This window comes from Dendrobates tinctorius, unplaced genomic scaffold (assembly GCF_039654945.1).
Source record: "Dendrobates tinctorius isolate UK_male_01 unplaced genomic scaffold, ASM3965494v1 ptg000151l, whole genome shotgun sequence".
NCBI lineage: Eukaryota > Metazoa > Chordata > Amphibia > Anura > Dendrobatidae > Dendrobates > Dendrobates tinctorius.
Window position 1 is genome coordinate 2,081,319 of NW_027361818.1, and position 15,950 is coordinate 2,097,268.

The 15,950-nt window shown below is 44.2% G+C and overlaps 1 protein-coding gene across 1 annotated transcript in view; it reads right to left on the bottom strand.

Annotated features, from left to right (window-relative positions):
- The window catches only part of GUCY2D (guanylate cyclase 2D, retinal), a 65,996-nt gene that overhangs the window by 18,066 nt on the left and 31,980 nt on the right, over window positions 1-15,950 (bottom strand). Inside the window, exon 8 of the mRNA XM_073546816.1 lies at window positions 14,879-15,055. Coding sequence (XP_073402917.1) covers window positions 14,879-15,055 — 177 coding nt within the window. The remainder of the gene's footprint in view (window positions 1-14,878; window positions 15,056-15,950) is intronic.

Consider the following 15,950-nt stretch of genomic DNA (forward strand, 5'->3'; position numbering starts at 1 on the left):
TCTTCCCAGCCTGATACAGGGATACAATTTTGTTTCTGGTGTACACCGACAGCTCTTTGGTCTTCACCATAGTGGAGTTTGGAGTGTGACTGTTCGAGGTTGTGGACAGGTGTCTTTTATACTGATAACAAGTTCAAACAGGTGCCATTACTACAGGTAATGAGTAGAGGACAGATGAGCCTCTTAAAGAAGAAGTTACAGGTCTGTGAGAGCCAGAAATCTTACATGTTTTTAGGTGACCAAATACTTATTTTCCACCATAATGTGAAAAATAAATCTTGCCAAATCAGGCAAGGTGATTTTCTCAATTTGTTTTTTCATTTTGACTCTCATAGTTGTGGTCAACCTATGACATCAATTACAGGCCTCTCTCATCTTTTAAAGTTGGAGAACGTGCACAATTGGTGGCTGACTAAATACTTTTTTTCCCCACTGTAGTTACTAAATAACTTTTTCCACATGTCTACTTTACGTTACCACAATTTTTGAAACAATTTTTTTTAGTTAGGAAGCTATAAGGGTTAAAAGTTGACCAGCAGTTTATCCATTTCCAACAAAATTTACAAAACCATTTTTTTAGCGACCACCTCACATTTGAAATGACTTTGAGAGGTCTATATGATAGAAAATACTCAAAACTTATACCATTCTAAAAACTGCACCCCTTAAGGTTCTCAAAACCACATTCAAGAAGTTTATTAACCATTCAGGAGTTTTTGGAATGTGGGAAAAAAATGAACATTTAATTTTTTTCATTAAAAAATTAACTTTCGACCTCAATTTTTTTATTTTCACACAGTTAACAAAACAAAAAATAAAGTTGAGAATAAAAAAAAATCACATTTTCCCAACAGAAATGTTATTTTAGCACCAAAACTTTGCATTTCCATAAGGGTAGTAGGAGACATGTCAGCATACAATTTGTTGTGCTATTTCTTTTGAGTACACTGGTATCTCATATGTGGGAGAAAACTACTGTTTGGGCGCATTGCAGGGCTTGAAATTGGAAAGAGCGTTATTTGACTTTAAGAATGCAAAATTTGCTGGAATCATTAGCGGACACCATGTCCCATTTGAAGAGCCCCTGATGTTCCTAAACAATGGAAACCCCCCACAAGTGACCCTATTTTGGAAAATATACACCTCAAGGAATGTATTTATATGTGTGGTGAGTACCTTGAACCCCAAGGTGCATCACAGAAGTTTATAACATTGAACCGTGACAATAAAAAAAATCACATTTTCTCCACAATAATGCTGTTTTAGCCTCAATTTTTTTATTTTCACAAGGGTAACAGGAGAAATTGCACCATACAATTTGAACAATTTCTCCTGAGTATGCCAATACCCCATATGTTGGATAAAACTTTTGAGGCACAGTGCAAAGCTCAAAAGCTGCCATATTGGAGTTAAGATTTTGCTCGACTGGTTTGAGGGGGTCGTGTCACATCGGCAGAACCCCTAGGTGCCAAAACAACAGAAATCCCCCTTATGTGAATTCATTTTACAAACTGAACTCCCCAATGAATTCGTCTAGGGGTGCGGTGATCATATTGACACCACATGTGCCTCACAGAATTTTATACCACTGAGCGGTGAAGAAAGAATAAATTACATTTTTACCATTAGCCACAACTTTTTGATGTTTCTAAGGGCTAATAGGAATTTTTTTTACAACAAACTGGGGTCCATTTTTCCTGAGTGTGCTAATACCCTACATGTAATTGGGAAATATTTTTCAGGCACAGTGCAAAGCTCAGAAGGGAAGAGGAGCGTCATAATATAGTGCAGATTTCACTGTTATGGTTTGTGGGTGCCATGACCCAGTGGGAGAGCCAGAACAGCAGAATCCCCCAAAAGTGGCCCCATTTTATAAACTACACCTCTCAATGAATTCATCTAGGGATTCAGTGATCATATTGGCACCACTGGTGTGTCACAGACTTTTACACCATTAGGCAGTGAAGAAAAAATAAGTACATTTTTATCACCAAAATTTTGTTTTAGCCCCAGATTTTAAATTTTCACACAAGAAGTGGGTAAAACTGGCACCGATAATTTGTCCCACAATTTATCCTGAATGTGGCACTATTTAATATGTGGCTGTAAAGTACTGCTTAGCTGTACGGAGAAACTCGGGAGGTTAGGAGCGCTATTTGCCTCCTGGAGAGCAGATTTTTCTAGAATAGTTTGCAGACTCCATATACAGTGCCTCTAATTGTTAGAAGAGTAGAATTCCCCCTCAAGTGACCCCATTTTGGAAATTATACCTCTTTAGGAATTTATCTACAGATGTAGTGACAATTTTGACTCCATGGGTGTTTTCCAGAAACAAGCTGCAATGAATGCTGCCGAGTGAAATTTGCAAACTGCCATTGTAGTGACCAATACGTTGCAGTCACCAGTACGTTATGCCCAACTCATCCTTCTGGAGACACGCACCTGTAAGTTAGGCGGGCTCTTATCACTTTAGAAATGCCAAATATGTGGACGCTATATGTCGTTTAGGTACACTGTGGAGCTCAGAAGGGATGAAGCATTTGGATTTGGGAGCTCAGAATTTGCTGAATTTCTTTTGGTGGGTGAGGAGCCATTTTGCTTTTCCAGAGTCATTGTATTACCAGTAACATGGAAGCCCCCTATATTTTCACCAACAGATGACTGACCTGAGTGGGGGCTTGCTTTTTTTGTGGATTGATTTGAAGCTTTTATTGGGAATATTTTAAATAACATTTATGATCACAATTATCTGGTGCTCTACGCTGAGCACTTACTTTGGGGTTTCAATGTAAATCTCCAAGTGATGTGATTCAGAAAAAACCCCCAAGGGATCCATTTACTATAATGAGGCAGCAGAGTTACTCTGGACTCCACCTGACCTCTGTTCAGCATTGTCTTTCTTTTCAGAAGTGCACAAAACTGCGGCTGACGGCACTTTTATGCAATCCTAAAAAGATGGACACCGCCAGATCACAGGTCCTATGGCGTCCACAGTGCCTTAATCTACCTCATTATAGGGATTCCATCGGGGGTTGCATCTGAATCATGTAATTCAGAGATTTACACAAAAACCACTGTGCAAGCACTCAGCGCAGAGCGCAAGATAAATGTGAGCTGAGTTTTACTGCTATCATTGGGAGTCAGAATAAACAAAACAGCAGGTATAGAATTGTTTTTATTTATTTTTATACAGTACCTCGTGCAGTTTAAGTGCTTAAATGACGTTATCCTTCGGGTCGGTGCAATTACAGCGATGCCAGATTTATATCGCGTTTTTATGTTTGCCTACTGTCACAAACTTAAAGACAATTTATTTCAAAAACTAGTTTTCTGCATCACCATATTTTGAGAGCTATAATTTCTCCATAATTTGGCCCACAGAGTCATGTGAGGGCTTGTTTTTTGCAGAACGAGTTGACAATTTTATTGGTACCATTATTTTGGTATTATTGGTATCACTAATTTGTGCTTTGGTGCTTTTACACAATAAAAACTATTATATAGAAAAATAAATATTTTTGCAACACTTTAATCTGAGAGCTATAACTTTTTTATTTTTCTGCTGATGGTTGTATGATAGCTTGCTTTTTGCAGGAAAATAAGTCGTTTTCAGCGTTACCATTTTTATTTATATTTGTTTGATAGCGTGTTAGTCCACTTTTTGTATGATGATAAAGCATTGCTTTTTGCCTTGTATTTTTATCTACTTTTTTACCATGTTCATTAAAGGGGTTATCTAGTTGGACAGTTCCATAGGTCAGGTTGTTCCAGACGTGGCCATACCAAATATGTGCATTTTTATTGTTTAATTTTTTTATAAAAATATGTATTTATGTAACTTTACTAGCTTTGGTGACCCAGCAGATGTCGTCTCATGACATCAGGTCACCGTGGCAATGATTGGGACCCAGCGATGATGTTGCAGCGTCTCCAATCCAAGGGCAAAGGGGCTGTGTTCCCTCTGCCTGCTTCCGAAATGCTACAATCTAGTTCGATTTATTCACAAATTTGCCCATAAATTCAATATCACCGTAACCAACCTGGTGTGTACCATAACCATTTGTAATTTATTCACTAGTTGGATACACAAAAAATTATTTTTGACTCCACAATATGGTAAACAATATATTAAAAATATATATTAAAATTATGTGTAACAAGAGAGGTGTACATCCAAAGACGAGGACCTTACAAAGGCCATAGGTTTATCCAAAACACTGTCATAATACAAAGTATTACTCACTTATTAATATATGCCAATAGATCAATCTTGTGCAAACAAAGCAATCAATAGATCTGTAACAATATGAAACGAAATTAGCTAACAACTGTTGTGCAAAATAATGCAATGCTCAGAAAGCTAATTGTTATGCCCCCTTGATAGCCACTTTTTGCACATAAAGGAGGAAACACACTGAAAATATTAGTGTGTATATAAAGCTGTCATTACGGCATGCCACAGATAATAGAAGTATACCAGCGTGCAAATACCCCTAATTAAGCACCAATCACTAGGCTCAGTGCATTAGCAAAGAGTAAATAATGAAGTAATCATACCTAATGATGGCGTGTGGAGTCCCCCGGGCGTCCCTCGCGCCTCCCAAAGAAGCGGTAGCGAAACGCGCGTCGGGGCAGAGGGACGCCCGGGGGACTCCACATGCCATCATTAGGTAATTAGGTGTATTTGCACGCTGGTATACTTCTATTATCTGTGGCATGCCGTAGTGGCAGCTTTCTTTACACACTAACATTTCCAGCGTGTTTCCTCCTTTATGTGCACAAAGTGGCTATCAAGGGGGCATAACAATTAGCTTTCTGAGCATTGCATTATTTTGAACAACAGTTGTTAGCTAATTTCGTTTCATATTGTTACAGATCTATTGATTGCTTTGTTTGCACAATGTTGATCTATTTGCATATATTAATAAGTGAGTGATACTTTTTATTATGACAGTGTTTTGGATAAACCTATGGCCTTTGTAAGTTCCTTGTCTTTGGATGTACACCTCTCTTGTTACACATAATTTTAATATATATTTTTAATATATTGTTTAATAAAAGATGTATTTTTTAATACCATATTGTGGAGTCAAAAATAATTTTTTGTGTATCCAACTAGTGAATAAATCTAGTTCAATTGCAGCCTTTAGGGGATTAAAGTGCCGGGAGCGGGGTAGGACCACTCTTGGCACTGAGTGGCGGGGTGTCAGTTGTCAGAATTAGTTGACACCAAGCGGCGATCGCGTTCGCACCGCCCGTATTCGCGTTCGCACATGTCCCATGTCAATAAGGCCACAGGGACATAGGGATACGTCTCAGGTGGAAAAGGGGTTAAATGGATATTTTAATATTCATAGTATGTGAGACATCTTTCTGATCGCAGAGGGTCTGCCTATTAAGACCCACAGTAATCCCGAATGTGATGCTCTCCAGCTCTGTCCTGAATGTAGTGAATTTGTGCATGCTTGGCCACAGCTTCATGCTCATTTCAACAATCCAATAGGCAATGTCTGTAGCAGAGGCTGCGTATATGCACCTGCAATCTATTGAAGATGGGGGTTCCAGAGCCCCACCATGGTTGGACCCCCAGTAATCGGTACGTTATCGTCTGTCCTATAGATATGCGATAACTTCATTTTTTGGGAATAACCATTTTATTATTAAATACTCATGGAGAAAGGAATGATTATTGCAGGGGGGTAGGTTACATTTATGGGGGTTGATTAATTATTATGCAACAGGGATGTGTGGCTAAATTCCATAGTGATTATTGCCGGGTGGGGGCTTGATATAACCTGGATGGGGTGATCATAGCTAGAGGTCTTGAAATTATAATGAAATGTATTATTATACTATGGTTATTATTGCATGGATCTAGTACAAATTGCTTATTGTTAGTAGCTGCATTATTTTGCTGAAATTAACAATAATAAAGCATTTGTGATTAAAAGGGTTGTCCACTACTAAAACAACCCCTTCTTAAAATAAATAAACATGCCCAGCCCCCAGTCAACACTGGCATCACTGTCTCCGCCTCCTGTCGAAATGAACATGAAGAGGAACTCTGAAATCATTTGTAGCCCGGCTTTCCGCTTCATGTTCTATTTGTCCGAAGGGAGAGACAGTGATGCCAGTGCTGATTGGGGGCTGGACATCTCATGTCATTTCACTGCATCATAGCCCCGGGACTGCGAGTGCTGACACCACTGAAACGGAGCCGGCATGGGAGATGAGTATAGGTTTATTTGTTTTATCAGGTCCGAACATTTAGTTTAAGAAGGGATTGTCCTATTAATGGACAACCCCTTTAATCTCTAACCAAGTACTACATGACATACAATCCTAAAGATGAGCCACTAATGTACTTTGGGCTTGCGCCGCAAGCAAAAAATTGCCATCTAGACTCTGAATGTCATGACATAGATCCTAACATCTCCAACATGAATATTGTAGACAAGAACAGTTGCTTGTTGGGTGGTAAGTAGAGTTGAGCGAAACGGGTCGAAAAAATTCAAAAGTCGCCGACTTTTGGCAAAGTCGGGTTTCATGAAACGAAACCCGACCCTAGGATGAGGTCGGCCACGAGGTCGGCGACTTACACGCCAAAGTCGCGTTTCAAAAGTTTGTTTTGCACTCTTTTTCAGCCAATCAGGATCCACGGACACTGTGGGCAACGTGATGACATAGGCACGGGTCACCACCATCTTTCAGAAGGGCATGCAAGTGATTGGCTTGCTTTGGTGGGCGTCACAGGGGGTATAAAAGGGCGTGCACGCCGACCGCCATCTTACTTCTGCCGATCTTAGTATAGGAAGAGGTTGCTGCTGATTCTGTAGGGAGAGCGTTAGGCAGGGAAGAAGACAAAAAAACTGCTTCTGCTGCTAGCGATTTGGCCTGCACAACACACCAGTCACTGTGTGTGCAGTGCAAGGGGAGGCTATATAGTGGTGTATCAGTGGTGTTGGTTGTTGGGCTGCCTTCTAAGGCTTCCTGACATTCCTGCATTGCTGTTTACCCACTGCTCCGCAAACTGCTTTTTTAAAAGCAATCCAATCTCCCTTATCCTCTAGTCACTTTTGTCACAGCTGTGCCATCGAGCCTGTCACATAGCGCTCAGATATTCATTGGGCCTCACACAATCCAAAAGTGTCCAGTGTCCAAAAGTGTGTGCAGAGATTCAAAATCTCCCTTATCCTCTAGTCACTTTGGTCACAGCTGTGCCATCGAGCCTGTCACATAGCGCTCAGATATCAGTGGGCCTCACACAATCCAAAAGTGTCCATCCAGTGTCCAAAAGTGTGTGCAGAGATTCAAAATCTCCCTTATCCTCTAGTCACTTTGGTCACAGCTGTGCCATCGAGCCTGTCACATAGCGCTCAGATATCAGTGGGCCTCACACAATCCAAAAGTGTCCATCCAGTGTCCAAAAGTGTGTGCAGAGATTCAAAATCTCCCTTATCCTCTAGTCACTTTGGTCACAGCTGTGCCATCGAGCCTGTCACATAGCGATCAGATATCAGTGGGCCTCACACAATCCAAAAGTGTCCATCCAGTGTCCAAAAGTGTGTGCAGAGATTCAAAATCTCCCTTATCCTCTAGTCACTTTGGTCACAGCTGTGCCATCGAGCCTGTCACATAGCGCTCAGATATCAGTGGGCCTCACACAATCCAAAAGTGTCCATCCAGTGTCCAAAAGTGTGTGCAGAGATTCAAAATCTCCCTTATCCTCTAGTCACTTTGGTCACAGCTGTGCCATCGAGCCTGTCACATAGCGCTCAGATATCAGTGGGCCTCACACAATCCAAAAGTATCCATCCAGTGTCCAAAAGTGTGTGCAGAGATTCAAAATCTCCCTTATCCTCTAGTCACTTTGGTCACAGCTGTGCCATCGAGCCTGTCACATAGCGCTCAGATATCAGTGGGCCTCACACAATCCAAAAGTGTCCATCCAGTGTCCAAAAGTGTGTGCAGAGATTCAAAATCTCCCTTATCCTCTAGTCACTTTGGTCACAGCTGTGCCATCGAGCCTGTCACATAGCGCTCAGATATCAGTGGGCCTCACACAATCCAAAAGTGTCCAGTGTCCAAAAGTGTGTGCAGAGATTCAAAATCTCCCTTATCCTCTAGTCACTTTGGTCACAGCTGTGCCATCGAGCCTGTCACATAGCGCTCAGATATCAGTGGGCCTCACACAATCCAAAAGTGTCCATCCAGTGTCCAAAAGTGTGTGCAGAGATTCAAAATCTCCCTTATCCTCTAGTCACTTTGGTCACAGCTGTGCCATCGAGCCTGTCACATAGCGCTCAGATATCAGTGGGCCTCACACAATCCAAAAGTGTCCAGTGTCCAAAAGTGTGTGCAGAGATTCAAAATCTCCCTTATCCTCTAGTCACTTTGGTCACAGCTGTGCCATCGAGCCTGTCACATAGCGCTTAGATATCAGTGGGCCTCACACAATCCAAAAGTGTCCATCCAGTGTCCAAAAGTGTGTGCAGAGATTCAAAATCTCCCTTATCCTCTAGTCACTTTGGTCACAGCTGTGCCATCGAGCCTGTCACATAGCGCTCAGATATCAGTGGGCCTCACACAATCCAAAAGTGTCCAGTGTCCAAAAGTGTGTGCAGAGATTCAAAATCTCCCTTATCCTCTAGTCACTTTGGTCACAGCTGTGCCATCGAGCCTGTCACATAGCGCTCAGATATCAGTGGGCCTCACACAATCCAAAAGTGTCCAGTGTCCACAAGTGTCTGCAGAAATTCAAAATCTCCCCTGTCCTATAGACACCTTGTACCTTGTTTTACATTACTATATAGTTTGTTGGATTTTGTCTACATTTCTACCAAAAATGAGGAAGGCTGGTGGAAGAGGCCGTGGAATTGGGCGGGGGTTGGCAGCTGGTAATGATGGTGTTGGTGGTGGATCTGATGGTAGTGGCAAGAGCAAAATAGGACCGAATGCAGGAGGTGCTGACCCTGCGTCATCGTCTGGCTACATAAGGCCTCGAACGCTTAGTTTTCTAGGAGTTGGCAAACCGCTTTTAAAGCCAGAGCATCAGGAAAAAGTTTTGTCTTACATTGCTGACTCAGCCTCCAGCTCTATCGCCTCCTCTTCTTCAGTTGTAAAAAGTAAAAGCACTGAGTCGTCATTGGAGGCTCATGTTCATGAACCACACCTTTCCTTGTGTCCTTCACCCCAACCAAGATTGAAGGATGACGCAGGCCATACTACTGATTACTCCATGGAGCTGTTTTCACATACCATGCCTGGATTATCAAGTGAAATGGTGAATTACCCAGGCCAAGATGAATCTGACATGGAGTGCACTGATGCACAGCCGCTGATGGATGATTCTGCTGGTACATTCACTCAGAGCACTACATTGTCCTCGCAGTGTACAGAGCCAGATTCTGACCCAGATGAGACTCAGGTGCCCCTTCCCGCACACTATACCACCATACACAGTGACACAGAGGAAGGTGCACATAACATAGAAGAGGAGGTGATGGATGACCCAGTTGTTGACCCAGATTGGCATCCATTGGGGGAAGAGGGTGCTGCTTCCAATAGCTCAGATGAGGAGCATCCACAGCAGACATCGACATCGCAACAGCTGTTATCTGGCAGGCCCGGAGCACTCCAAAGACAGGTTCCAAACATCAAAAGAGTTGCTGGACAGCTTGTCCAGAGGGTCAAAAGATCACAGCGTGCTAGGCCGCAAAATGTCTGCCAAAGTAGGAAGAGTGCAGTGTGGCACTTTTTTGACCAAAATCCTCATGATCAGGCCAAGGTTATCTGTAAGAAGTGCGCAAAGACCTTTAGCCGAGGGAAAAATCTGAAAAATTTGAATACCAGTTGCATGCTTAGACATTTAACCAGCATGCACTTGCAAGCGTGGACACAACACCAAACCTCAAGTGCCACATGTGCAACTGATCACAACGAAGGTAGTCAGCAACGCTACATTGTTTCCCCCACTGTAAGCCCACCGGTTAGCACAGCAGCAAATGTTGAGGTGTCGTTGCAAGACCACAGCAGTCAGGGAATCCCACTGTTATATCAACGAAAGACTGATTCTAGGCCATCTGAAAGAACACCAACTCCATCACCATCATCAACCCTCTCTCAGTCCGCCCTGTCCACCGCTACTTCCACCATATGCAGCTCTCAAGTCCAGCTCACCCTCCCAGACACTATGAGTAGGTCAAGAAAGTACTCAGTCGATCATCCGCGTACACTGGGTTTGAACGCCCACATTGCCAAACTAATCTCATTTGAGATGATGCCCTTTCGGTTGGTGGAAAGCACAGCTTTCCGCGAACTCATGGCCTATGCAGTACCACGCTATGACCTACCCAGTCGCCACTTCTTCTCTCGCAAAGCCATCCCAGCCCTCCACCATCATGTGAAAGACCGCATCGTCCATGCACTCAAGCAGTCAGTGAGCGGAAAGGTGCACCTCACAGCTGATGCATGGTCCAGTCGGCATGGCCAGGGCCGTTACGTGTCCATCACTGCGCACTGGGTTAATGTGGTGGATGCAGGGTCCACAGGGGACAGCGGTGGTGGGACAGTGCTGCCTAGCCCACGGTATAGGAAACAGTTGGCTGTAGGCGTTCGACCCTCCTCCTCCTCCAGAAGCGAAAGCTCGTCCACAGAGCGCAGTCGTACGAGCACTCCATCTGCAGCTGCCACTGTTGCACACGGTGTGTCCCCCTATCGAGCAGCTAGTGGAAAGCGTCAGCGGGCTGTGTTGCAGATGATGTGTTTGGGCGACAGACACACCGCCGAGGTGCTGGCCGAGTACTTGAAGCGACAAACTGAGTCATGGCTGGGCAGTGTACATCTAGAGGCAGGCAAGGTAGTTAGTGATAACGGCCGTAATTTTGTGGCAGCCATAGCCCTTTCAAAACTCAGCCACATACCTTGCTTGGCTCACACCTTGAACCTGGTGGTGCAGTGCTTCCTCAAAAATTATCCGGAGTTAACAGCCCTGCTCCAGAAGGTGCGAAGACTGTGCGCGCACATCCGCCGGTCGCCTGTACACTCCGTTCGTATGCAGAAGCTGCAGCGATTGCGCCACCTTCCCAACCACCGCCTCATTATCGACATTGCAACAAGGTGGAACTCCACCCTGCACATGGTGGAGCGGCTGTGCGAGCAGAGGCAGGCCATAATGCATTTGTGGGAGGATACACGGCCAGGCACTTTGAGAGCAGACATGGAGTTGACAGGTGTGCAGTGGTCGAAGCTGAAAGACCTTTGTAAAGTCCTTCAGTGTTTTGAGGAATGCACACGGCTGGTAAGCGCAGACGACGCCATCCTAAGCATGAGCATCCCACTTATGCGTCTGCTCATGCAAACTTTGACGCACCTTAAGGAGCAGGCGTCTGCAGCCAATGTTGATGAGGAGGAAGAGGAGGAGGGAATCCTTGATGACATTCAGCCATTGTCTGCTCAGGGACCTCTCCTGGACGAGGTGGAGGAAGAAGAGGAGGAGGAGGATGATGATGGTTATGATTACTTAGGGGAGGAGGATGCATCTCGTGGGGCAAGTGAAAATGTTGGCGTGGCAAGGTCTGGTACAGGGTTTGTGCGTGACTGGAGGGATGTGGATTTGCCAGAAAGTGCTCCTCCACCCAGCACTCGCAGTGCATCATTGACACCGGGAACATTGGCCCACATGTCAGATTATGCCTTGCGGATCCTAAAAAGGGACCCCCGCATTGTCAAAATGATGAACGATGACGACTACTGGTTGGCCAGCATCCTGGATCCACGCTATGAAGGCAAATTACAAAACATCATGCCACAGGAGAACCTTGACCTAATATTGGCTAATAAACAAGCAACTCTGGTAAATCGGTTGCTTGAGGCATTCCCAGCACACAGCAGCGGTGATGGTTCTCACACGAGCCGTACGGGCCGGGGGCAGCTTGGCAGAGGTGTTCGTGGTGCACACAGCAGAAGTGGCGTTGGAGACAGTGGTTTCATGACAATGTTATGGACTGATTTTTCAAATACCGCTCACACAACTGGTAATACTGCATCGATGGAAAGTGACAGGAGACAGCAGTTGTCAACTATGGTTACAAACTACTTTTCCTCCCATATCGATGTTCTCCCACACAGGTCATTCCCCTTTGACTATTGGGCCGCTAAACTGGACACCTGGCCTGAATTGGCCCAATATGCCTTACAGGAGCTCGCTTGCCCAGCTGCAAGTGTGCTATCGGAAAGAGTCTTCAGTGCAGCTGGATCAATCCTGACAGAAAAAAGGACCCGTCTGTCAACCCAAAATGTGGATGATCTAACCTTCATTAAAATGAACCACGCATGGGTTTCCAAGGATTTTGTCCCACCTTCCCCTGATGACACATAGGGTGACAGAAAAATGGCTTGCTTTGGTCCACCTCTTCCTGGTACTTCACCTATTTCGCCTTTTGCATCAGCTGAATGTCCAACATCAACATATGCCACTTTCTAAAACTCCCTAACTGTGCTGCCTCCCCCCCCATGGCCGGGGTCACCACCTAGCGCACGACACCGTGCGAGTGCCGTTGCCCTGGACAGGTGCGTAGGCCGAGTCTTGGGCGCGGGCACTGGCACAGGGTCCCTCATAGTGCAATCAAGTGTCTCTGACGGTGGTGGTGCACACCCGCCGTCAGACACACCGCTGTACTATGAGGGGCCCAGTGCCATTACCGACGCCCACGAGTGGGCCCCCCTTGCTTGGGCAGGGCCCCAGCATTTGCAATCTTTACCTCTCCCTGCTCCTCCGCTGTGTAATCTGGGCCGTCAAATCCATACTGTGCCTGACACCGTCCGAGCCTGCCTCCTGATGTATAGACATATATTTTGAATGTGTACGCTATCCATACATGTTATCCGGGGAAAAGGGACCCTTTCTAACCTTTGTGCAATCACGTGCAATCCATACTGGGCCTAACACCGTCTGAGCCTGCCTCTTGAGACATATATTTTGAATGTGTACGCTATCCATACATGTTATCTGGGGATACGGTACCCTTTCTAACCTTTGTGCAATCACGTGCAATCCATACTGGGCCTAACACCGTCTGAGCCTGCCTCCTGAGACATATATTTTGAATGTGTACGCTATCCATACATGTTATCTGGAGATACGGTACCCTTTCTAACCTTTGTGCAATCACGTGCAATCCATACTGGGCCTAACACCGTCTGAGCCTGCCTCCTGAGACATATATTTTGAATGTGTACGCTATCCATACATGTTATCTGGTGATACGGTACCCTTTCTAACCTTTGTGCAATCACGTGCAATCCATACTGGGCCTAACACCGTCTGAGCCTGCCTCCTGAGACATATATTTTGAATGTGTACGCTATCCATACATGTTATCCAGGGATACGGTACCCTTTCTTACCTTTGTGCAATCACATGCAATCCATACTGGGCCTAACACCATCTGAGCCTGCCTCCTGAGACATATATTTTGAATGTGTACGCTATCCATACATGTTATCTGGGGATACGGTACCCTTTCTAACCTTTGTGCAATCACGTGCAATCCATACTGGACCTAACACCGTCTGAGCCTGCCTCCTGAGACATATATTTTGAATGTGTACGCTATCCATACATGTTATCTGGGGATACGGTACCCTTTCTAACCTTTGTGCAATCACGTGCAATCCATACTGGGCCTAACACCGTCTGAGCCTGCCTCCTGAGACATATATTTTGAATGTGTACGCTATCCATACATGTTATCTGGGGATACGGTACCCTTTCTAACCTTTGTGCAATCACGTGCAATCCATACTGGGCCTAACACCGTCTGAGCCTGCCTCCTGAGACATATATTTTGAATGTGTACGCTATCCATACATGTTATCTGGGGATACGGTACCCTTTCTAACCTTTGTGCAATCACGTGCAATCCATACTGGACCTAACACCGTCTGAGCCTGCCTCCTGATGTATAGACATATATTTTGAATGTGTACACTATCCATACATGTTATCTGGGGATACGGTACCCTTTCTCACCTTTGTGCAATCACGTGCAATCCATACTGGGCCTAACACCGTCTGAGAATGATAGATGGGGCCCACCATACACTGGAACATTCCAAAGGTGGACATCAGACACTGGAGCAGCATTTAGAGGGCCCATTATACACTAGAGCATTAGAAATGGGGCCCATTATGTTTGGAGCATTATTTGGGCCCATAAGACAGTAGAGCTTCATCCATGGGGACCAACATATACTGTAGCATTATGTGGAGCTCATCATGTACTGTTTCAAACATTATATGGGACCAATGATTCTGTATGGAGAAATAGATGGGCCTCGTCATGAGATGTAAAAAGTGAGGTATTTTTCATTGTACTATACCGCTATTTCTCTGCCGTATCGGAGCATGATGAGTTGTGGTATGTGTTAAAGGGGCGCTCTTTCGCCCAGGGCACATGAAAACCTGGAGCCAGCCCTCCCCCCCACAGTCTGTAGCCAAATAACCCCCATTTTTCAGTGCGTAACTTGTATTATGAAGTTAATTAAGGTTGACAAGCTTAAGTAAGAAGAATTGATGCTTTTGGCATTCAAATGGGCACTGTTGCTGTGTTTCCTGTCCTCCTCTCACTGCCGACTTTTATTCCCCATTGACTTACATTGGGTTTCGTGTTTCGGGACGACCCCGACTTTTCCCTATAATCGGACGATCTTGCTCGACCCGACTTTTGGAAAAGTCAGGTTTCACGAAACGAAACGCGACCCTAAAAAACCAAAAGTCGCTCAACTCTAGTGGTAAGTCCAGTTGACGCTTTGCATACTGATGCTCTAAGATTATCTAGCTTGAACACTCACAATAATTTCTTTGCTATGTCCCCACCTTGATAAGATCGAGAAGAAGTGAAGATTTGAACATCCAGTCAAGTTTCATATCATGGTTCTGGATGAGATCCTCCAGGCTTCCTCGAGAGCAATGTTCTGCCACTACTCCAAGGACTCCCATGTCATTAAAGATACCCAAATAGAGATTCACATTTTCATGTCGTAGTTCACGAAGCTGAAAATATAGAGGAAAAATTATTCAAAGGAAAATTAAATTACAGTTTTATTGGGTTTACTAGAGATAAATGAAACAATTCCAAACTGCTTATATTCCTTAACAATTTCCCCAAAAATTAAGGCAAATCCAAATTTTGGGAAATTTGCATCACGTGAATCCAACAAAACAGTGTATGGCCCTCTCCTGCCCAAAGGCACAGGCCCTCTCAATTCTCCCATCTTTAGCCCCTTCATGCTAACTAGATCTCAAAGCATTATGATATCACCAAAGTGAGTGACATCTTTACATTTTGGACCCTAGTCATGGAGCAAGGTCATGACATTTTGAGGGTTACTCAACATGGAGAGATCAAAGATGTCGCAATGCGGTAGGAGTACACGACTTAAGACCGCAGCAAAGGACATATGTTTTTAATGCTCTCAGTTCTCAGAGTATAATAAATTTCAATTTGCAGCTAATAAAGTGAATGCAAAATAAATTTGTGACCAAATTTGAGCGGATTTGTTCACCTCTAAAATATAGAGAATAAGGCCCAATTTATGCAAATTTTGCTTTCCAATGATAGCTCCACATTGACATTCAAAAACCTAACGTTGATACCCACCATTTCTGTTACTTTCACTGCTACTGGGAATTTTTATACATCAGAGCAAAACATTCCATGTTTCACAATGATAATGCAGGCTGCCAATCACCGGACAAATTAGCAAAATGCTCATACTTCAGGTTAAATTAGTTTTTGTGCTGCACAAAACATCATACACTGCTCAAAAAAATAAAAGGAACACTTAAACAACAGAATATAACTCCAAGTAAATCAAACTTCTGTGAAATCAAACTGTCCACTTAGGAAGCAACACTGATTGACAATCAATTTCACATGCTGTTTTGC